Here is a 24532-nt window from a genome sequence, read left to right on the forward strand (position 1 = left end):
CCAAAAATGCTAAATCAAAAAGAACCAATGGCACCATTGAGGTTGAGTAAAGCATTTATTATCAGCTGATGTGGAAATATTGTACACACCCATAAGAGTGACAGAGACCGACTATAAGGGGCAAATAGTTTATTCTGTAAAAGAAAAAAGTGCCCGTCTCGTCTTGGAACAATGAGTTAGGGGTTCAAGTGGTGCTGCAGACTTGACAGTTTAGGCTATAGCTTTGGCCTGAGAGTCCTTGGCCAGAGCTTTCAGATCTGTGATGCACTTGGCGATGCTCTCCTTCTCCTGGATAGGGAGATTTTAAACAGAACAATGTCAAAGGAAATGACCAGAAAAACGAAGCAGCACCACCAACACCTACACCCCCTACACGATGATACATTCCAATAACTCAAGACATCTTTGTGTAACCATCAAAAATCTCAACAGACTCTTCAAAGGGCAGCAAAACAAAAAATATATTTTCAGTGAAACTTATCTTATGTTCAATGTAAAACCAACTGTAGCAGCGCCAAAATACTTCACCGCACATGTAAAAAGCAGAAGCACGAGAGAATGCTTACCTGCTGAGGCGTGATGCTGCTCATGACGTTCTTCACCACCCAGTTGACCATGTGCTCCTGAGCCAAGCGGCGCTGCAGATTTTGCAGGGCAATCTGGTAGTCCAGGCGCCTTTTCACCTCATTGGTCACCATATGTAGCCTCTCTCTGTAGTTGGTCTCCAACAACATGGCTACATTGTTCTGTGCGGAAATGGACACTGTTACTAGTACACAACCTTTGTTGGACCAGCCAAGCTCAGCGAATAGACAGCGAAACCGTCACAGGAACTATGCTCTACTTTGGTGCAATTCCAATGTTCTTTCATGTGTATGGCCATTTGTAACTAGAGTATATTTGTCATATTTTGCCACAATATGGATTTTCAGTAGGGTCCGACGGATTAATCTGCTGCTAATTATGGGCCTTCAAACACTGGCCAATTAATTTTCCCATAAAACGTTATTGAAGAAAACCGTAGTTTCTGACACTGTGAAAGTACCCTGACTGCACAATTCTGCTTGTGTAGCATTAGCAACTAGCAAGTGTGTAGCGTATGTTGTTCTGGTTATTTTGTTGTCCCTAAGCTGTTTATTTTTTAATGACACCCCAATTCGAGTTAAGTGTAAAACTAAACACACGGCGATAAAAATGGCATCCATTGTATATTTAAATAAAAAACATGCTTCGTATTAAAACATTGCTAGCCTAGCGCTAATGCTAAATGCAAAGGGAGGACCCCATTCAAATGCTAATAGGAAGTTAGCATCGACTTCAGGAGTGTTTTTTCCTTCAAATAATGACTATCCAAACACAAATGCTGTGGGAACACAGGTGAGATAACACTACGCAAAGCATTGATCTGAATATATGACTAGATAGCCGATATCCCATACACACCCGTGAAGCGACAGGGCGACCATCCTGCTCCTCCCATTTCGTGAGCAGGCTACTGTATAAACTATACAGTATACGTACAGATTGGACATATACAGCTCGTAGTCAGTTAGTATAGGGCCAGGGCTGGGATGTTTGTGGCGGTGTGGTCACTATTTTTTAACAAGTAAAAAAAATTCACAAGTGGACAAGTATGTGCTGCTTTGAAGACCCCCTTTTTCCTTCCTCGCTCAGTTCCTTAGACCCCAATATTAGATTTGGCAGTGACATCTTTTGTTGAATTACAGTTATAAATCTTTAAAGGCCCAGTATGCCGGTTTCACTCTGGAAAAAGCAATTTTTAAATACAGGATATAAACAAACATACTACTCAAATTACAGATCAGGGATTGTCTTCATTTCTGGTGGTGATTTTGTCCTAAACCCCCACCCCACCAGCCTGTATTTTGCCATTTTGTGTTTGTTATGTAAACAGCGGGACATTTCTGTGGAAAGACAATGTTTACACCCCTCCAGCCAATCGCAAAGCTGGGGATGGCGTGTCGCAAACTGGGCCGGGCGAATTTGCCGGCCGCGTGACGTCACTCCCGCGGCAATTTGAAAGCACGCACGGATTATTATTTTTTTTCACTCACTCATTCACACATGTAAGTTGCTGTGAGTGAGTAAAAAAAATAAAAAATAATCCGTGCATGCCAAGACAAGCCCTGATCTGTAATTTGAGAAGTTGTTTGTTTAAATCCTGTATTTAAAAAGTGCCTTTTCCAGAGTGAAACCGGCATACTGGGCATTTAATTACATATATATACATATACACACACACATATACACCCCCCCCCACACACACACACACACACACACACACACACACTATGGGTGTCCAAATTATCGCGTTTTTATCTCGTTAACTTAAAGTGCCTTTAACGGCACTACATTTTTAATGCTCGATTAACGACCGCTTCCTTATTTGGAAAGCCCCTAAGTGAATTCCAGTCCCGAAGCAGCAGAAATGTCCACGTCAAAATTACCCGATAGAAATGCACTGTACTGCGCTGGAGCTACAATACACAGTGTTTAAGGGGCAGAATGTGCAAGTGGATTTGCCATTTGTACGGTGTAGCACTTCCTTCCACCAGTTCCCTGCTTTGACAGAACGCACTCGGTAGCACCAGTGTTAGTGATTAGCACAGTAGCATAGTTGCTACAGCTCTCAAAGACGTATCCTCTCAACCCCATGTGAGAGCCAAGAGCCGAATGAATGCCGTCTTGTCACTTGGAGTGACTCCAAGCCACTTGATCGTTTGATGTGAGGTGGTCTGTATTTTATTCGGCAACTCCGGAAAGTCTAACATCGTCTTCTGTTAAAGTGAAAGTACTAGCGAGTCAGCGACGTGTTCGCTTCAGAGGGGCATCACGGCGCATCCGGGAAATTAACAAAATAAAAGCGTCCAACGTCGTGAATAGGAGTCACTATAACACAATTTAGCAATAATAATATAAATTATACTGCATATATTTGTGGGGACTGGCGTCAAGTTGTATTTTACAATTTCAAAATGTACAGAAGATAGCTAGTTACTTCTTGTTTAAAACTAGGTAGCTCTTATTATGAAGTACACATCGAGCGTTTCTGGTTCGTTTGCAGTAAATGAACGTTATTTTACAATGCACATCCTATTAAACTTAACAAAATAAAAGCAATCAGCGTTCCCCAAAGGAATACACTAACACAATTTTGGAGTAATAAATATGGATAAACCCTCCTTGGGTCTGAAACCCAATAAAAGCCCACATAGACACACAATTTTAACTTACCCTCTTAGTGTCGAAGAGCATCGTTCGGCCCTCGACTCTCCACTGCTCCTTCTTCTCGTTCTCGATAGCCTGAGTCAGGTTGGTCATGGCCGTGTCCTTCACATGCTGAACTCTGGCCAATTTTTCCTAGAAACATAACACGATATTAGAAACCCCAAGCTACTGACAAATCGCTGGCGTCAAGCCAAAACCTCTAAAGTCATAATTTGGCAATTTTTTTATTTTTCAAAAATGTGTACTTTTGGTCACACTTCACACACACACACGTGTCATTTTTACAAATTATTGGTCAATCTAAAGTGCTGAAAGTGGCTTGCTCTTTTTGATGATGCAATGATAATGGCGGGAAGAAGAAAAGAAAAAAACATGCCGTTTTTGGGGTCTCCTGAAAAGTGACAATTTCAGAGGTGAAAGGTTTTGGTTCAGGTGTCACTTCATCACATACTCAATAATGTTTCCAGAAAAGTGATCAGGCTACAGCTGCTAAGCACAGTGCCAATTTAGGCAAACAATGTTGATTATTTAAAATAAATAAATAAATAAATAAATAAATAATAATAATAATAAATTTTATATATATATATATATATATATATACACACACACACAAGTTGTTTTACTTATTAACTGATATAGAGGTAGTCCTCAACTTACGAACAATGTGGGTTCTGAGACACTGTGTGTAAGTCAAATTGTAAGTCAAGACGCATTAAATTTTGTTTTAAAAATTACATTTTCTTAAATTTTTTAAAATTAAAAACAAATAAAAAAATGTAACTATACACAGTATAGTATTAGGGATGTAACGATATCCAAACATCACGATATGATATCACGATATGAAGGTCACGATACGATAATTATCACGATATTGGGGGGGCGTTGGCGATATTTAAAAAAAAGATCACAATTTTGTAAAAAAAATAAAAAAATTAAAAAAAAGAGCTCATACTAAAAAAAAAAAAACATTATTGTGCTTTTGTACATAACAGCAATGCATATAAACCACCTACAATCTCTAATAACAGTGAGGCTCTTACTTGCTAATGCAAGCACACATTGATCGTTTCACACGCAAATTAGGTTCCCCTTCATCTGACGATTAGCATAGATTTTAAACATATAAGGCCAAAACATCCCTAATGAAAATTAAATTGCACTAATAAAATAGCCACTAGATGGTGCTAGAACTGCACAAATGGAAATCAACCTGACTTTTTTTAACAGATGGGTTCCTTTTAAATATTGTGAGCATGACGACGACGATATTGTGGCAGTTTTCACATCACGATATCACGATATTGCCCTTATCGTGACATCCCTATACTGTATGGACATGCACTGTACTGTCTATACATAAATTACATTTAAAAAAAATATATATACTGATTTCTTATACAGTACAGCATACCATAACAAAAAGAATATGTCTACATAGATGGTGGAAGAGGAAGAAGAAGTGTAGGGCTACCTTTATCCTTTGCTTGATCAGATAATGCTAAAAAAAAGTTGACTTGCATGGAAACGGGTAGGAAGGGGAAGTGCAGTACCGTAATGCATGATGTGGCACGCACTTAAAAAAAATGTGAATTTAACACCAGTCAGCCTTTGATCGTATCTGCGACCGTAGCCATAAAAGCCCAAATACTGTGGCAATTGTTTTGATATTTTCAGAGGTTGAAGAGGACACGCCTAATTAGCCTAATTTTGGTGAAGATTCATGTTCTTCTTGTGTCATTATTTTGTACATGTTCAATAGTGCGCAGACGTTAACATTAGGTGGTGGGAGAAAAAAATCGATATCGTAATATATTGTTGCGCTCTCTGTTGCAATAAATTATCGATACACTGACGGTAGATATCGATGTAATGTGTCCAGTTGTGCAGTGTTGTGTTATAAATGTTTATGCACTTTAATTTGTCTCACTTTACAATGTTTACATTTAAAAGACTAATAGGCAGTGAAGCACTATGCAGAACTTTGTACATTGTACAAAGTTTTGCCATTGAATAAATGCATAATTAGACATTTTCCTTTTGTATGGGCATTTGTATGCTTTTTCAGTCACATATTGTGATATATTGCTAAAAAATGTTTTTGACAATATATAAAAAATCATAGCTATCATGTATCGTGATATTATTGACATCGTGAGCCAAATATCGTCACAGTACCGAATCGTGGTTTACCTGTATCGTCCCACCCCTAGTTAACATATCCTATGGGCCTAATTTCAGTAAAATTCCGAGCAGAAGTTCAATAACTTTTTTTTTTTTTTAGGTTAAAAAAAAAAAAAAAAAAAAGATAATTATCGATAGACTGATATGAAATAATTATACAGTGGTACCTCTACTTACGAAATTAATTGGTTCTGGAAGAAAGTTCTTAAGTCGAAAAATTTGTTAGTAGAGACGCATTTTCCATGTAAATGCCCTAATCCGTTCCAAGCCTCCCAAATTTCAGACATAAATGTTTTATAAAGCATAAAAATGCATCAAAACATGTAACAAATACATGTTACAATTAGATTATTGCACAATAAATGAGAGTTGTGCATAATGAAAATAAAGAATAGAGTAAAGAATAAAAATGATGGTCATTTACCTTTTTAACTGCTGTCCTCAGGTTCATGTTCTCCTCCCTCAGAAGTGTTTTTTTTTTTTTTTTTTTTTTTGCCTGGTGTTTTGTAAAGAACTGATCCATGGATGTTTTTTTTGTTTTGTTTTGTTTTGTTTTTTTGTTTTGTTTTTTTAAAACAATCCTTCATTAATGTCCAATGCAAACATCATCTTAGTGAGCAAACGCCCGACTAGTGAACACTTTTTCTGGGCGATTCTTTTAAACAAATTCTGAAACTTCATGGAAACTTCCGGTATGGCGAGGCATCTTAAAAAAAAAAAAAAAAGGCCCGTCTCATCGCAATTAAAAACTTACTGTGCCTTCATCAATCACCAATTGTTTGAATGTTTGCACAAATTCGTTGGCCGTTAGTTCATACATTTACGAAAAACCTGGAACACCTCATGGGCCGCGGGATGAATGATGAGGACGCTTGTAGACACCGATCTAGTATAAGCTCATACCTATGGTAGAGGTTCCTCTTAGCCAATGGGATGCCAGAAACATGCACAAACACCGATCTAGTATACGCTCATAGATACCTATGGTATAGTAGTTTCCTCTTAGCCAATGGGATGCCAGAACGATGCACAAACACCGATCTAGTATTTACGCTCATAGGTACCTATGGTAGGAAATAGCCATAGCCGAAAGTATGTTGCGTTCTGTAATGTATTTTTACCTTTCGTATCTAGAAATTTCTTTGGGAACAAGAGGCAATATTTTCCCGTTGAGGAGTTTCGTAACTCGAAAATTTCGTATGAAGAGACGTTCGTAAGTAGAGGTTCCACTGTATCATGATGTTTTTCAGCTATATCGCCCAGCCCTAAGTCCACATTTGTATGAAGAGATCCCATCCAAGATGTCCACCAACCTCATTGAGTTTGTCGGCAAAAGCAGAGACTTGCGGGCCGAATTTCTTGACGAGGTACACGACGATGGTTCCAAAGCAGAAAGCGTAATACGTCTCGTGGTTGATGACGTATATTTCCTTAGAGAGCAAGTAGACAAGGAGGCCGGTGCCCAGCATGTAGGGTCCTAGATGACACGGATGCTTTCATTGTCAGTCAGTAACAAATGCTCAAGTGCAGGGGTATCTCCCTATCACTGCCAAATCGAGGAAGTCCAGTGTAATGCTTCCAGCTGAACACAACTGACCTGTCACTCCCGTTTTAGGGTACAAGAGCTGGAAAATCTCCTCGGGAAAGATGCCATGACGGATTTTGCCTCCTCTCTCGGGCAAGGGGGGCAACGGGGCCAGATTCTGGGATGATGTATGCAAGGAGCGAGACGCCTGGACCAGGCTACATGTAAAAACAAAAACAAAAACAAAAATAAAAAAATAAAAATAAGAGTAAGTAAATGATGAATCACAAGTGCAAAATCATCCGTAAGGTTTTGTAGTTGTTTTAAGAACACACCCAGCTCCGAGGGGGCCGCTGCCTTTCAGGGCATTAGCTGCAAAACAAGACAACAAAATAACATTAATGTAACATTAATGGTTACTTTCTCCACATCCATTTTTCTAATTCACCAAGTAAGCCACTGCGAAATGGCCCCAAAACGTTCACGGTGGTACCATTAACCTGTGCGCTTTCTTCAAATTTACTACTCTTTGAAGCCTTGAAGCAAAACTGTACACTAAAAACACTTTTAAAATGATCGGCCAATAAATCAGCCGACCCATTTCAGAATTGAGATATTTCATAAAGATATTTAAAAAATCGGCTGATTTAATATACGGTAAATAAATAAATGATATTGTACACATGAACACATTTGATCATAAGACATAATGATATGTAACCCCCACTCCCCCCAAAAAAATGTCTCCCAAAAAATACCCCAAATAAAAAAATTAAATTGCCCGACTTTTCTCTTTGCTGTAAAGTTATTAGGGATAGGTACCTTTCACATTTGAACCGACTGTTCCGATACTCGGTACCTGGGAATCGATACCGGTACATTTGTGCTCGTTTATGGGGGTTTTTTTTTCAATTTTATTTATTTATTTGGATGTAATAAATGTTCGTTATGTAACAGTATTTATTTCTAATAAATTAAACAATTACTTTTGAATATATAAACTTTTACAAATAACAAAAATGTAAAACAAATGAGCCAGAGAGCAATAGTAAAATAATAAATGTATAACAGTAAATAATAATATATAAATTAATAATTGATGTTTTCGTTTTTGTGCAGTTGTTTTTCCAGAACATAAAGGCTGCCACACGCCACGCAATGAGTTTGAAGTGCCAACCCACTTTGCACTCAATATAGTAAAAAAATAAAATAAAAAATAAAAATAACAGTTGGAAGGAGACATGATGTGAACAAAGAGAATAATTGTGTTCAAATTAATCATTTGAATGCACCCGACGTGGTCTGTAATGCTCGCTACATTTTGGCCACAAGCTTTCGCGATTGTAAATATAGTCAAGAGTAATAGCCTACTGTACATCCAAATTACAATGTCTATATACCTCAACGATGGTGAAGCCGTTTACCTTCTGTCATGATTCTATTAGGCGGGGTCGCCGACACCTCCCTCCCAGCCATGCGCTGATTCCGGGGAAGCCGACATTTCCAGCTTCCGCCGGGTGCGGAGGCTTTCCTACTCCTTTATAAACTGTATGTATTTGTTTGGCTTGTCGAGCAGCACAAAAGTCTCACTTGTTCCCAAACCCGGAAATGTTGGCGTCCCTCCACCGGCAGCGGCCCGGCCTGGATCCGGTTGAGTGAATGCTGCGTTGTGGACCGAGGAAGAAGCGGTGGAACCCGCGGGTTGGGCGGTCGGTCTCTCAGCTGAGCTGCCACCGGGGCCAGTCGCTTCCGCCGACCGACCACGTGGCTCCAGACCGGCTAGGCTCCCGCGAGTAGGGGACGCCAGAATGCCGGGTGCGTAATTTGCATATAATGTTGCGTTCAAGTACACCATTGAAAATAGCCAACTCGCATACTCCTGCACAATCACAACTTAAAACGACGTGCTTCAGTATCGAAACATGGCACCGTTTTATTTTACGTGAATCGATGCTCAGAAGTACTGATCCTAATCGATACTTACCACAAAAGTACCGTCTTCGGTACCCATCCCTAAAAGTTACTGTAAAACACTCAAATTTTCTGCCTCTCTAAATACAACAATAAATATTAGTGATAGACCGATATGGCTTTTTCAAGGTCGATACTGATACCGATTATTAGTAGTCAAGGAGAACGATAACCGATATTTCAAGCCGATATTTATTTGCTGTAGAAGAGAAAATATTAGTGTAAAAATTAAAAAGTACTTTTTCTTTAAATTTTAAACAATATTGACAGCTTTGTTTAAAAAATATATTTTAAAAAAATGCAGGGAGTTTCAACATTTATTTATTTATTTTTTAACTTTTTGAAGTGAATTCCCAGTGTCAGCATCATTATTTATAAAGTGGAAATTGAAATAAATCCATGAATGAAAAGTTCCTGTATTTCACTGTGCAAAAAATGAATGCAAACGCAGCAAATTTGGGGTTTTCAACAGGATTCATAAAAAGTTTCAAAAGATTTTTGCAGAAGGTTTAAAATGATCATAATGTGTTCAAAATACCCGCTTTATTGGCTGTCAGATTGGTCAAAAGGCCGATACCGATATTTGTGAAACTGCCAAATATCGGCACCGATAATCGGCCTGGCCGATAATCGGTCTATCCCTAATAAATATACATAAATGTTTTTTCTACTTTACGATTCTTTGTTTTCATTTATTCTGTTAAAAGGTACTAGGTACCTGCATGATATACCGTTTGAACATCGCGATTGCGAGGTGTGCATGTGCGATAGCCACGTCGCAAAGACGTGTGATGTTTTCATCTATTTTTTTTTTTTTTTTAGAGCAAGCAAACGTTTGTTTTGCTTCATAAAAGCAGCAAACTACTCTGCACAGCCTGCCTCACGTGCCCCCTGCCTCCTACTAATCGGTCACTGGCTCCCCCCCCTTCCACTCTCACAGCTGTCTCCTCTGAAAACACTAGTAGGCGACATGCACATGAGGAGAGAGCGGTAGAAGTGGAAGTTAAAGATTTACTGCCAAAAGAAGGCCAACACACGTAATATGGAAGTATTTCGGCTATAAAAAGAAGATCCTCTGCCGACAGTCGCCGTTGTTGCCGCAACACGAGGTAATACAACAAACCTGTCCGACTATTTGAATCGCCATCACAAGCTCCTGTATGACCAGTTCAAACTCAAAGTGGGACACGAGGTAAAGCTTCATCTACTCAAAAAACAATTAGACGCCACTGCCAACACAACAACTTATGATATGAAGTACAAACAGCACCGACAAAATCATGTATATAATAACTTTTTACCTGGCGAAATACATGGTGTCATTCAACTCAGTAACTAAAGAGGGGTTTATTTATTTAAAAAAAAATAATAATAATAATCCACACGCTCGGCAACGCTCGGCACGCGGTAAGAAATGCCATCAGACAGAATACTACAAACATGGTGTAAGCAACTGCCTTACACGAGCGGACCAAGCCGGAGTGCTTTGGTCACAGGCTGCATCTTGCAGTTGGTAAGTTAATATCAGTCAGTGGTTAATACACTAATATTTATGTAATAATAATAATAATAATAATAATAATAATAATATTATTATTATTACTATTATTATTTAAGTTAAAATGTCTAATTTATGTTCCAAACAAATCTCATTACATTTAAGACAAGACTTAATACCGAAAAAGTAACTTGTTTTTAGACAATTTGCATCTATTATAATGCTAATGATAATAATAATTGAATTAGAAATAAGACAAATATTCGTGGTAAGATCATGGTAAGAAGTAGCGTTTTTGCATTGGAATAAAACATTAAAGGAGTCGCTAACCCCCAAAATTACTTTTTTTCTATTGATTACTTGTGCCTGGAGACTTTAGTTACTGTAGACTTTTTTTCTTTTTTTTTGTATTTGCCACATTCCTAAGACAATTTGAAAAAATTACTTCCATTCATTACAACGGAAACCAAATGCAATGCGTGTTTGATATTAGAAGAATACAATGGTGCCGTCATGGTGAGTGAAACAAATTCATCCCAAACAGCTATTCGAGTCATCTAGTGAAAATTCTTCCTTTTTTCAAATATCGTGCAGCCCAAGCCCCAAGTCTAAGCTTTCATTAGAGCCCAAGATCATTATTGTATGTTGAAGCATTCCAGAATAGCAGCCTTTTTTCACACAGGCCACCCAAAATTTGGGGTTCGCCTGTACCTTTTCTTAGGTAAACATGAGTAAAATGCTCATTTTTGTAGGATTATTGTCAAATTTGAACTGGAACTAGGGTTGACCTCAAGCTTTGCTCGTGTAGTGTTTTCAAGTCCTAATTAACATTCTAAATTAATTTTCAAGGCAGATTTTGTAAAAAGAAATTAGACAAACAGAAAATTTGCGCTTTTTTTTCTGTATTCAAACATCCATGCCTCAGTGACAGAAGCACTTACACGGATTCTGACTGTTTGGGAGAAAAAGTCAAAATGTTATCTTCAAAAAGAGACCAAAACTATGCTGATACTCCAAATGTTTCAAGATCAGCTATAAATTTACTTTGGGTGCACTTTTTTGGGGGCAAAGTTGCCCTCAGCATAAGTATATATAATAGTATAATTGCCTAATTATACCATTTTATCATTATATTACTTGGAAAAAATGATACAAAAACTGCAATACTATATTAATTATCGGTTAAAGCAACATTTTCTGGGGCAATTTATCGTTAAGCAAAACGTGTTATCGTTGACAGCCCTATGAGGCACCACCGTGCATTTACAACGTTCCATGCCACAAGGTAATAATAACTCAGCCAAAATGATCGCCATTTTTTAAAAGAGAGAAAATTTAGAAAAATGCCCAAGGAGGGCATAATTGATGCACAATGTAAATCGTATGTGAGTGGCATGGCTAAAAAAAAAATATATATATATATATAAAAAAAAGACCAAGTAAATGAAACAGTCAGTCCCCAACGCTTGCCGTCAAGAAGGTGACATCTACTGTAGAGCATTGAGCTAATCACGCCACGTACAATTTATTGCAAAACTATTGCGTCGTCTGCTGAAACGCAAAGAAAAATATGCACCGCATTGACAAACTGAAACTCCTATGTATGTTTTGCGTTGAGCGTGCTTAGAAGTCATCCTGGCTGAGCATTAGCATTAGCTTGACACTCATTCAACGCGCGGCCTTCTCTTTACCCTTCAGCTTTAAGCACAATATGTGCTTCTCCTTTGTCGCGGCCTGGTTGAGTTACTCTTCTACGTTAACTTATAATACCCGATGAGTTCATACCTGAAGCGATAACAAGCCTGGACAGCATACTAAACGAATGAGGAGCCAAGTTGCTCACAACAACGGGCACCGTGTTCCGGTCTCTTCGTGCCCTTCTGCAAAGAGCAGCAACGATGGCGGACAGAACGAGAACTTCCACTGACATGTCGCGAGATCATAATATGCAAACTGCATTTACATACAATTACCACTAGATTATGCTGTTGCGATATAGTGTTATTAACAAGAGGGTTGGCCAACGGTCATTATTAGCACAGGGAGAAATAGCAAATGGAAGGTAGGAGCTGAAATTCAAACGCCAAACCTCAAAACTATGAGGCAAATGTGCACTTATCCGATGTCCTAGCAACCCCCGAGTAATCCCCGAACTCACTCTCTGATGTTTTATATGTTGGTGATGTAGCTAGGCCTAGACCACACAGGATGGGGTGAATGACATCAAAAAGTAAAGTTAGAAATTGGAGAAAAACAAAGAAGTGAATGAATTTGCAACAAAAGAAAACTAATTAAAGCACTGTAAAATATTACCTAAAGTCTCCCTCCCCAAATGCTGTGTGTTGCATGCAGACTAGGGGTTTGTCTATCTGTAATCTGTGGGCCCACCCTGGTAATGCATCAGTTTGGCATGAGTGGCTGTTGCGATAGAGGAAGATATGACGTTGTAGTCCCCTCGACTTCCTGAAAAAAAATATTCTCATCAGAAAGAGTTACGTGCGAAAGACAAGACAGCTGCATGAAGAGTGCTCCATTCTGGATGAGATGGCGTGGTAGGTGGTCTTAATTTCTGCATTCTGAGAAAACCTTTCTTTGACTGTGCATTAACGTGCACATTTCACCATTTCCAAACTAGCACTATAATGCCCTCATAGTGGCACTATCAACTGTTAATTTGGTGTATTTACAAAATGAAATACAGTTTTCTTGCTCAACATTTGTACACAATCATTTAATAAATGCTCAAACAGTTTGAGTCAAACGACTTTCCATAGTTTCTACTCGTGACGGATTGGCGACGTGTCCACCGCAGCCGGCCACGAACTACGCGGCACTTAAAATTCATGGCTCGCGTAGATCATATGATCTCCGCCGGTCATTAACGGGAGAGTAAACGTAGGGGCATAAATCAGACTTTAGGTAAAGCTCCTACAAAAGGGCGAACAGAAAAAGTGAAGTGCGGCTGACTTGACCGCGTAAAAAGAAAAGGCGACTAGCTTTACCACACTCATTTGTTTGTATGTGTGTGTAGGAAGTGGGTTGGTTGACCCGGGCAATGGATGTGTTTTGTCTCCGTGGACTTCAAGTGTCACCCGTGAGAGACTTTGATCGCAAAGCTGAGATCAGAGCAGAGAAACATGAGCAGCTACGAAGACGTACGAATGTGACGTCATGCCGGATCCCCGCTAGAGACAACTACACGGCGCTGCTAAAACACACGCTGAAAAATAAGAGGCAAGAAGAGTTCATGAGGAGGAGGGCTCAGCCTCCACTCCTCGCGACCACAGGAAGCTCTTGGTTCTCCAGCATCTCCAGCTGCTACTCTTCGGCTTTTGTTTCTCCGTGGAGCACGCCAGAGTGGATAAGCTTCGGGGACGGTGGCAGCCCTGATAAGGACGACGTAAGTGTGTTCTTTTCTTTCATCACTTGACATCACAAGTGGCAAAAGTACTCACATATACGCTCGACTTACGTACAAGTACAAATACTTAAAAATTGAAGACACGGGTAAGGTAACAATTAGTAAGTGGTGATTCTTCTTCTTCTACTACTACGACGACGACGACGACTACTACTACTACTACTACTACTACTACTAATAATAATAATAATAACGTAAAAAAATTGTATTTAAAAAAACTGAAATTAACTTTTTTTAATGTTCATTATCTACAATACCTGTGTTTGAAAACTTATCTGCACAAAAAAAGTTGTTTCCCTCTTATTAACTTACTGATCTCTTACTGATGGGGGGAAAACTGCCATCAAAACATGTTCTCAAGCTGATATGAATGACAACCGGTTTCAACAGACTTGACAGAGAATTTTCGCAAGTCAGAAGCTTGTGCTAGTTAGGCTGCCACATGACAAGCAGTAGTAGTCAATGTATAAAATAATCTGTAATAAGGCCATGTATGTGGAATATCTTGTTTCTCCTAATCTGTTGTGTTAATTAGTGATAGACCAATACGTTGTTGTTTTTTTTCAAGGCCGATGCCGATACCAATTATTGGTCGTCAAGGAGGCCGATAACCGATATTTCAAGCCGATATTCATTTGTGGCAAAAGAGAAAATAATAGCATTAAAACCCCTTTCTTTTAATTTTAAACTTATTAAACTTATAGCTGTCTATTGACAGCTTTGTTTAATTAAGAATTTTAACAGAAAATGTCAGGAACTTCCAGGGTCATCAGCATGTGTTAAGCTAAATTCAAAACCATGCAAGTAAATAAATAAATAGTTTTCTACTGTAAATAAAGTTTTCCAAAATTTCAACATAATTTCTAAATTTTTTTTAATTATTATTTTTTGATAAATTAAAAATTGTTGAGACTTCCCAGTGTTTGCAGTGAATAAATAAATAAATAAATAAATAAATCGTTTTCTAAAGTTTTCTGCTGTAAATAAAGTTTTCCAAAATTTCAAAATAATTTCTAAAAATTTATTTTTAATTATTATTATTATTTTTTTATAAATTAGAAAGTGTTGGGACTACCCAGTGTTTGCAGTGAATAAATAAATAAATAAATAGTTTTCTAAAGTTTTCTACTGTAAATAAAGTTTTGCAAAATTTCAACATAATTTCTAAATTTATTTTTTATTTTTTAATTATTTTGTATAAATTAAAAAGTGTTGGGACTTCCCAGTGTTTGCAGTGAATAAATAAATAAATAAATAAATAAATAAATACATTCATAAATAAATAAATAAATAAATAAATAAATAGTTTTCTAAAGTTTTCTACTGTAAATAAAGTTTTGCAAAATTTCAACATAATTTCTACATTTATTTTTTATTTTTGAATTATTATTTTTTATAAATTAAAAAGTGTTGGGACTTCCCAGTGTTTGCAGTGAATAAATAAATACATAAATAAACAAATAAACATATAAATAGTTTTCTAAAGTTTATTACTGTAAATAAAGTTTTCCAAAATTTCAACGTAATTTCTATTTTTTGTTAATTATTTATTATTTAATTAATTATTAAAATGTTGAGACTTCCCAGTTTCAAGTTCAACAGTGACAAATGTATGCAAAATGAAATGTATCTAATTTTGGGTTTTCATAAAGGTTCAAAAGATCTTCGCAGATAGTGACAAATTGTCTGAATATGTTGGAAATGTCTTTGCAACAAGTAAGAAGTGTCTGTCAACATCTTACAAATCCTGATGAATGCTCAAAATTTGCTACGTTCGCATTCACTGCTCGGTGAGATTCCAACTTTATCGGCCTTCAGATTTGTAAAAAGGCCAATGCCAATATTTGTCAACATGCCAAATACTGTATCGGCACCGACAATCGGCCCGGCCGATAATCGGTCTATCCCTAGTGTTAATGCTTCTTGGACTGGTTCATGGTCCTCCATGTAGCCTGTCCCCGTTTTTCCGTCCAAGTACCCAAAACCTCAGTCAGTCAAGAGTTAAAGAGAGAAGTACTCAAGTAAAGCATAGAAATGTGGAAAATCTACTTGAATACAGTTACAGGGTACATAATTAAAGAGTGCTTGAGATGTGAATTGAAAGCAAGGCACCTAAGTCCTCTTGTTGCCTCCTCAGGTGATGCTGAAGATGATGGTCCAGGAGGAAGTAATGAAGGTGGAAAAGAGCAAAATAGACATCAAAGATGGTGGGTGGCTGAATGGCACTAGGGTATGATGTACTTAAATGTACTAAAGTATTTGTATTGAAATATTTGCAGCGTTGCTCCACACTACTGAAACTGGTGTTTTATCTTTATCTTTACCAAGATGCAAAGACTCCCTATCAAAAGACGACAGAAGCCAGTGTCCAGACAGAGTGAGTGTCATCTCTGCACTAAAAACAGTGCAGTGGAAAAAAGAACCAAATTGTTGAAATAATTTGTGTACCTATATTTATTTGTTGGATCGCTTATGTAGGTCGGGGCTTGTGACAATCAAAGAATCAGTGAGTTCTCAAACATTTTTTAATATTTTTTACCGACAACCATGACAGGTAGTACGTCATAACTCCATTTGTATTTTCCAGGATATTCTGCAGTTGCAGGAGTACATGCAGGTGAGCTCAAAAAGTCTACACACCCCTGTTTAAATGCCAGGTTTTTGTGATATAAAAACATTAACACCAAGATAAATCATTTCACAACAGATTTCATCATTAATATCCTCATGACTTCCAACAATTCAAATTTGTCCTCTATAGTGGACCTTTTTAAACCTGAATATCTCCCACCCAAGGCATACGATTGAATTAACTCATTGTGTGCTATATCGAGGACATTCAGAGCTTTCCAATGATACCAAATGTGTAGGGGTGGGGCTTCCCTCAGTGCAAGCACTTTTTAGGGAAGAGGAAAAGTAAGTGTATAACACTTTTTATTGAACTAATTTAGGCTTTAAATGTTGTTAGCATGTGTTCTATAAGACTTTTAAGAACACATGAAAGTATTGTTTGAATTATTTTGATTATTTTAACTGTATTTGAGCCTAGCATTTAAGTTAAAAAAAAAATGTCCTCTGTTGTGGACACATAGCTTAAAAATAAAAACTTTTTTTTATTTTTATTTTTTTTTATTTTGCAGTATTCTAGAATATCAAAATAAACATGATTGGACAATATTTTTTTTCCTGGTAGTCAGGCGTATATGACCTTAATATGTACAACTCCATTGGAAAAGAGTTTATAATCCTTTAGAAACTTTAGGAATCCTTTAGGAATTAAAAAAAAAAAATCTAACGTCATTGCCATGTGTGTAGAATCTTTGTTAAATGGGAATCAGCACACACCTGCAACCATGTAAATTGCCTCTGATTAATTCCATATTAAGTTCAGATATTCTAGTAGGCTTTTCCTGACTTTTTATCTGCTGTTAGAAGAAGGCGGAAGGTTTTATGTTAACTGACAGGTATGTGGAACTGTTCATAATTCCTTCCATCTTGTCTCAGGTGCAAGGTTATTTTAGTTAACGAAAACTAACAAAAAACTCAATAAAATTCCAAAAACAATTTTGTTTACGAAATAAAATAAAAACGTAAATGCTTTTATAAAAACGAAAACAAACTGAAACTACATTTTATGTTTACAAAAACTAAAACTAACTAATTATAGCAAAAATGTCCTTTGTTTTAGTCTTTAGTAATTAATTTAATACATAAGCCTTTGGGGATGATTTTAACTGTGATTTTTTTTAAGTATATTTGTTTCGATAACCGGAATAAGGACATTTGAAAGTGTGTCACACAAAAGTGACGTCATCTAGCAGCAGCCAATAGAAACGCACCTTCAGATGACGTCGCTCCTTGCTGAATTCATGCTTGACTTTTGGCTCCAATGGCTCGGCTTGTTTGCTTTTTCATTTAACTCAGCTGAAATGCAAAGTTAGTTAAGAAATGCGTGACTTTTTTTTTATTTTACCATGGTGTTTATTAAATATTGCACACAAGTAGTCCACATTAAAAAAAAAAAACTAATACTGAAACTAATTAAAACTCAACTAAAATTAAGCACTTTGACAAAACAAACTAAAACTATTAAAAACTAACAGAATCACCTTGAAAACTAATTAAAACTAACTAAATTTATTGTATTATTAATTTATGTATTAAATTTAAAAAAAAAAAGTAATAAAAACTAAGTAAAATGAAAATTCCAAAACTAACCCTGCTCAGGTATCAGTTCCCAGAAGAATTTAAAAAAACAAAAAAAAACGCCCTACAAGAGTGATGTGACATGCACTGTATTTCATGACACCTATCAGCCTCAAGTCATTTCTCCAACCTAATCTGACACTGTGCTTCTGTTAAGGAGTGCCTATGGAGGGAGGCGGCCATCAAGAAGAAAGTGGCAGCGCTACATGAGTGTTGCGCACAGCTGCAGAACGCCTTAAACACAATATGGAAAGTAAGCGCTATGAATGTGTTTTAAGACTGCTGAGGTCTTTTTCATCACAGTAAGCATGCAGAGGAACGGCAGCTGTCACTTCAGGAAGGCCGATCAGCTCTGTGGTTTTCCTGCCTCCGCTCTTGTCGCTGCTGATGAGCACAAGTTGTCAATCTTACACAGGGAGGGGTGGGGGTGGGTGGCATTCTTATATCAAGAAAAAGTGGCTCAATGTAGAGTAAAAGAATCACATACAAATACGTCGAAATGTACTCTGAATTGTAACTGATACTACATGGGTGGTTCAACTTAGGAAAGTATTTTTAACCCATTCACATCCAAACACGTGTAAACGTTTTTTAATACTTTGTCTTTCACTCCCAAAAACGTATTTACATTTTTTTTAATTTTTGTTTTTGTTTTGTTTTTTTATGCAAGAGCATACAGAAGGCTTTAATGCAGCTGTTGACATGAAGGGGTGGCATAACGCAATGGTACTTATTCCAAAAACAAAAAACAAAAAAAAACAGCCAGCAGGTGGCAGCATTTTTATAACAATAGAACACAATATTCTGTGGACCTTCCAAAATCAGCCAATATTAAGTAAAACAGCCGAGAGTGAAGGGGTTGCTTCAGTGAAAATGGCTGGGAGTGAATTAGTTAATGATGTTTGTTGTTATGAACTGTTATCCTTCCACATGAGCCATTTCATTTCAAGGTGCAGCATGACAGCTAGTCGTTTCTTTGCTAAACCCGCAGGCTCGCTGCAGTGAGGATGTGCTGAGGAACAGGATTAAGCTTCTGGAATCACAGCTGCAAGCTTGCCTGCAGGTAAAAAAACACCCCATTATTATTATTTACAACAGTACCTCAAAGTTGACCACAATCTATTCTGTGATGTTGGTCAAATTTGATTTGGCTAACCTTCAAAAGTGAATTTCCCAATCCAAACTCTTGCCAAAATAAAACCGTTTAACAATAAAAATTATCACACAATTATAAGCAGAAATAAACCATCCAAATATTGATTAAAAACAATAAAACATTCCCTTAATTGATTACAAATGAGGAGTACCCCATGCAACACATTTTTTTAACATTAACCATGAGTATGAATTTGAATCCACCACTAACGTAATGAAAAACCCTCAAACTTGACACACCAAACACTACTTTTGGATCATAAGTGATAAGCATATGGAAGCTAACCAGTCCGTGGCTAGCAAGACGCTAACACAGTTGTCTTCATCTTGACGCAGAGCTTCTTGTCAAATCATACTCAAAAGTATGGGACTCAAAAGTACGACACCAATCATCACAGACAGATCCAAAAAAAAAAAGTATTTTGTTCACAAAAAGCTGTTCTGCTAGAGCAAATGGTTTTTGTTGTTTTTTTTTTAAACAGAATAAAGCAAGTTGTAAATAGTTTTTAAAGAAGAGTAAAATAAACATCTAACTCGGTCCTCGAGTGCTGGCGTCCTGCAGGTTTTGGAAGTTTCCCAACACACCCTATATATGATCAGCTCATCAGCAAGCTCTCCATAAGCCTGATAACGATCCTGTTGATTGGAATCAGCTGTGTTGGAGCAGGGAAACATACAAAACCTGCAGGACTGCGGCCTTTGAGGAACAACTTTGCCCACCACTGATCTAACATGTTATCATAGTACAAAATTGGTCAATTAAATTTATCATGAATAACAAAAACAAAACAAAAAAAGACAGTGTGAATTATTTTATTCATATAATGATTGTGTAATTATTTTGCATTGGTTGTATTATAGAATATACACACATATTAGGGGTATAACAACCCTAATATATATGCATATACATGTTATAATAATGAAAAATATTTTAATGTAATAAATATAATAATGTTTATGAATATTATTTATAATGTACAATTTTACTTATTCTTACCAAATCTGTCCTTGGCCCTGACCTGGCCCATCTGTTCAATTAAAAAAAATAAATAAATAATAATCATTTGTGGCCCACGTCTTTGCTGGCAAGTTCGATCTAACCTAGTCGATTGGACGGAAATAAGTAAGATAAGACAAGAAGAGTCATCGTTTTAGACGCAAGCAACACTTGTGTTCAGTAATCTGCATTACTACTGGCAATCATCTCTGACAATCATGACACCTGCTCAGAACGTGAGTCCGCTTCCGTCAAGGTGGATGTTCTTCTCTGATATTCTTCTGCTCTCCTCTTCTGCCAATGCATGCGTGTCCTTATAGAAGTTTCCCAAGGAGACGTCAATGAAACTGGCGCTCCAAATGAAGAAGCAGAAAGTGACGTTTGAAGAAAAGACTCAGAAGGTCATCCTGGAGACAAATGAGGAACTCAGCAAAGCTGTCGCACTTGTGTCTTTGAAGAATCCAGTCATTCAATCCCAGGTATGTATTTGTATGCCTTTTACATGTTTTCACGTGGCAAGGTCAAAGATAAGGTCAGATATTAGCTAGGTCAATGATATTGCTATACCGTAGCTCAAAGTGCTTTTCCAAATCTGTGTCACCAGGTAGCGCTGACTACTGCCAAAGCGGACGTGGTGAGGCTGCAGAGCCTTTACGAGGAGCTGACGCTCACAAGTCAGAAACTCCAACAGGAACTGGACCGCAGTGCTGAACGAGCACGAGAGCAGGAAGTGCAGATTGAGGTTGGTACCACAGACGCATAATAGTCTCCTGTACGAGTGGGCCAACATTTCAACTGTCAAGTGCTGGTGCGCGCACGCAGCTGTTCCGGGCCAGAGAAGCGACGCTGACTGAGGAGCTGGTGTCACTGAAACGAGAGAACAAAGACCTGCAGCAGGAATACTATCAGTTTGTGATTGACGAAAAGCAGAACTTTAGCGGTAAGCCCCCACCCACCACCTTTAATTTTGCTCAAAGGGAAACATGGCATGGCCAAAAGTGGCAAATATATTATTCAAACTCTGCATTACGGAAGAGGATTAGGGTCAGTGAAGTGAAAAGAAAAGGGTTGGCAGGATTCTCACTTTATTCTCAGAATTCTGACGTGAAAGTGAGAATTTTGTGATTAAAGTCAGAATTCTGAATTCTAACTTTAAAGTGAGAATTCTGTGATTAAAGTGAGAATTCTGATTTTATTCTCAAAATTTTGACTGTCTGACTTCCCCCCACAATTCATAGCTCTACGTCACAAAGTCAGAATTCTCCAGTGAATTTTCTCTTTAAAGTCAGAATTCTGGGGATAAAGTTAAAATCCTGCCAACCTCTTTTTTTTTTTCTTCTTCTTCACTTCACTGGCCCTTAATCCTCTTCCGTACTGTATTTACTGTGGGTAGAAATACAGATAGTTTTTTACTTTTAAAATGACAACTACTGCCTTAAGTCCTTGACTGAAGTAAAAGTAAACCAAAAAAATACATATATATCCTGTTGCTAACCCTGTTTGTTTTGCCCTCTAAATCCCCAAGATCTTAATCAAGATCTCAACAGCGATTGACTTGACTTTACTTTCTATTTACATCTTGCCATCATCCGCAGACAAAAAATACTTTAATTCTTAAAGATACCTGAAAAAGGCGCTCAAGCACAATAGCTAAGTATTTGTACTTTGCTTTCCCCTCACCCCACCGGACATGGAGAATTCACGTAACAACGCATCATTTCTTTTAGACAGCAGAATCGAGAAAAGGGATGCGAGCGTTCAGAGTACACCCGAGGAAGGAGAAGCGTTGTCAAAGGGGGACTGCAGTGTGGAGGAGCAGCTTCATTACACTCAGGAGGAGCTCCGCTCCAAGGAGAAGGAGGTGATTAGGACAATAACACAGTCGCTTTTGATTCAGTGCCACATGTCAAAGAGTGTTGCGTGTTTGTTAGTTGTCAGGCTTCATCCTGGTTCATGGGCCACGTTTGATTTAAAACATTCGTAGATGAGCTTTTTCAGGCTAGTAGTTCGGCTAATTTTATGCTTTGATTTACAAGCAGAATTTTTAGATTTGAGTGCCGTATGGCGGCAGTGAACTTAACTCACTTGACAAAAAGCAGCAGCTTAGAGTATTGTGAAACATTCTTCCAAAAAAGGCACACACTAAACTTAAAACAATTACACTTCGTCTATTAGAACAAACACACAACTTGACCCTAAAGTCTGATAGCTTTTTGCTAACATTTAATGGAAAATGCCATAGAGGCTAACGAATAGTGTATTATTCATCCTTGATGGTTAAAATTACTGCCTCTTTCTGAGTAGCGACCACGTATACTATAGCCGTATGTATGCATTATACTGCCCCCAGGTGGCCAAGAAGGATCAGCACAATGTCCTATTCGTAGCAAAAACTTTCACAATTTCCTTATGTGCAGCTACTTATCTACTTACTCTGTTTTTATAACATACTTATACACATTACAAACATGGGTTTGTTTGTTTGTTTGTTTGTTTGAAGGGGGGATGGGAGCGGGAACACATTAACAGCATTTCCATTAATTTGAATGCGGAATGAAGATTTAAGTTAGCTGCGATATGTTCCCACTCACCCATAACCCTAATGAGGTTAAGCGGTATGGAAAATGGATGGCTAGATAAGAATTTGTGATTGCTGTTATGGATTCAATTGTCCTTTTAAGCCGGTCTGTGCGCTTTTGGGAGTTTTCTCTTAAGTCCGTCCTCCGAGAGCCCAATCATATAATGAACAGTAGCATGTTAGGTTCTTTGAAGACTCTAAATTGCCTGTCAATGTGTATGATTGCACAGTGTGAGGCCCTGCTGACTGAGCTGCACACCATGGAGCAAGAGTTTCAGTCTAGTCAGGTTCGACTGTCGCAGTGCAGGGAAGAGCTCGGGCAACTCGCCCTCCACCGCAGCAAAGCGGTATGTGTGTGTGTGCGTGGATTTTGTTTAGACCTGCAGATGATTATTCAATGCTCATACTGTACACTGGCAGCTCAAAAACACTCTTTAAAAGCTACCTTAATTGTAATGACAGATAAGACATTAACTTTCACTCGTGTGTAGCTGGGATACCCGATGTTGACAAGCGCTGATGCAGCTGAAGCATTTTTCTTCCCTCTTTTTGCAGACGTGGCGCGTCACCAGATGGAGTCCGTGCATGTTCCTTGTTCTGCTGCTGCTGCTGCTGCTGCTGCTTGGGGCTGTGACCGGAGTTGCCATATTGCATTCGTGGCATCCACTTTTCGGAGATAAACTACAAGACTTCTACTTTGACATAAGGAGACGAATAGAGAATTATCTCATGCAGATGGTCTTTCCCAAACACCCAGGATGTTTTCGGCCAGTGTGACCAGTGTGATCATGTTGTTGATATTTTCCAGAATTTTAAAGTGTGTGATATTAAAAATTATATATTTTTTCTACAGTAAAAACGCCATAGTTGTTGTTTTTGAATAGATTATGATTGCTACCAGAATGGACCCCCACTTTTTCAGCAGATAGGGACCTGCAAATAGCATATATTGCATCTTGGGAAATGGGGATAAACCTCTAATAATAATATTTTGAAATACATATTTAAAATTATGACAAAAAAATATTGGAAAGTAATCAGCGAATAGGTGAATCCTTGTGTGCTGGATCACAAATATACAGGGATCCACTGTATTAATATTCCATCCATTTTCTTGACCGCTTATTCCTAACAAGGGTTGCGGGGGGTGCTGGCGCCTATCTCAGCTGGCTCTGGGCAGTAGGCGGGGGACCCCCTGGACTGGTTGCCAGCCAGTCGCAGGGCACACAGAGACAAACAACCATCCACACTCACAAGCACACCTAGGGACAATTTGGAGCGCCCAATTAACCTGCCATGCATGTGTTTGGAATGTGGGAGGAGACCGGAGTACCCGGAGAAGACCCACGCGGGGACGGGGAGAACATGCAAACTCCACCCAGGAAGCGCAGAGCCTGGACTCGAACCGGAGTACTAAGTGCTGGGAGGCGGACGTGCTAACCACTGTGTGAAATATTAATCTATCTAATTTAACATCTGACGTTCCCTAAATTTTCATAATATTTTGACTCATATTTCATAGATGAAATATATATATATATATATATATATATATATATATATGTATATATATATATGTATATATATATATGTATATATATATGTATATATATATGTATATATATATATGTATATATATATATGTATATATATATGTGTATATATATGTGTATATATATATGTATATATATGTATATATATATATGTATATATATATATATATGTATATATATATATATATA

The 24532-nt window shown here is 37.8% G+C and overlaps 2 protein-coding genes across 3 annotated transcripts; one reads left to right on the top strand and one right to left on the bottom strand.

The window, feature by feature from the left end:
- Positions 1-36: 36 nt before the first annotated feature.
- On the bottom strand, positions 37-12375 carry atp5pb (ATP synthase peripheral stalk-membrane subunit b). The gene is made up of 7 exons (XM_077514925.1): positions 12216-12375; positions 7297-7333; positions 7034-7179; positions 6750-6913; positions 3256-3381; positions 567-746; positions 37-288 (listed from the first exon to the last, which is right to left on the bottom strand). The coding sequence occupies exons 1-7, from the start codon at positions 12358-12360 to the stop codon at positions 211-213; spliced, it is 876 nt and encodes a 291-aa protein (XP_077371051.1). The 5' UTR covers positions 12361-12375; the 3' UTR covers positions 37-210.
- Positions 12376-12454: 79 nt separating this feature from the next.
- traf3ip3 (TRAF3 interacting protein 3) lies at positions 12455-23649 on the top strand. Of its 2 annotated transcripts, XM_077514923.1 has the most exons (14): positions 12455-12982; positions 13462-13830; positions 15989-16058; positions 16180-16228; positions 16330-16357; positions 16439-16468; positions 18215-18310; positions 19049-19120; positions 20533-20691; positions 20817-20954; positions 21035-21152; positions 21940-22073; positions 23021-23137; positions 23346-23649. In XM_077514923.1, exons 2-14 carry the CDS (start codon positions 13486-13488, stop codon positions 23565-23567), a joined length of 1578 nt encoding a protein of 525 aa, XP_077371049.1. In that variant the 5' UTR covers positions 12455-12982; positions 13462-13485; the 3' UTR covers positions 23568-23649. The 2 variants fall into 2 exon arrangements, with proteins under 2 accessions (XP_077371049.1, XP_077371050.1); XM_077514924.1 differs by lacking the exon at positions 12455-12982 and having other exon boundaries at positions 13187-13830.
- Positions 23650-24532: the final 883 nt, after the last annotated feature.

Source organism: Festucalex cinctus, chromosome 2 (genome assembly GCF_051991245.1).
Source record: "Festucalex cinctus isolate MCC-2025b chromosome 2, RoL_Fcin_1.0, whole genome shotgun sequence".
NCBI lineage: Eukaryota > Metazoa > Chordata > Actinopteri > Syngnathiformes > Syngnathidae > Festucalex > Festucalex cinctus.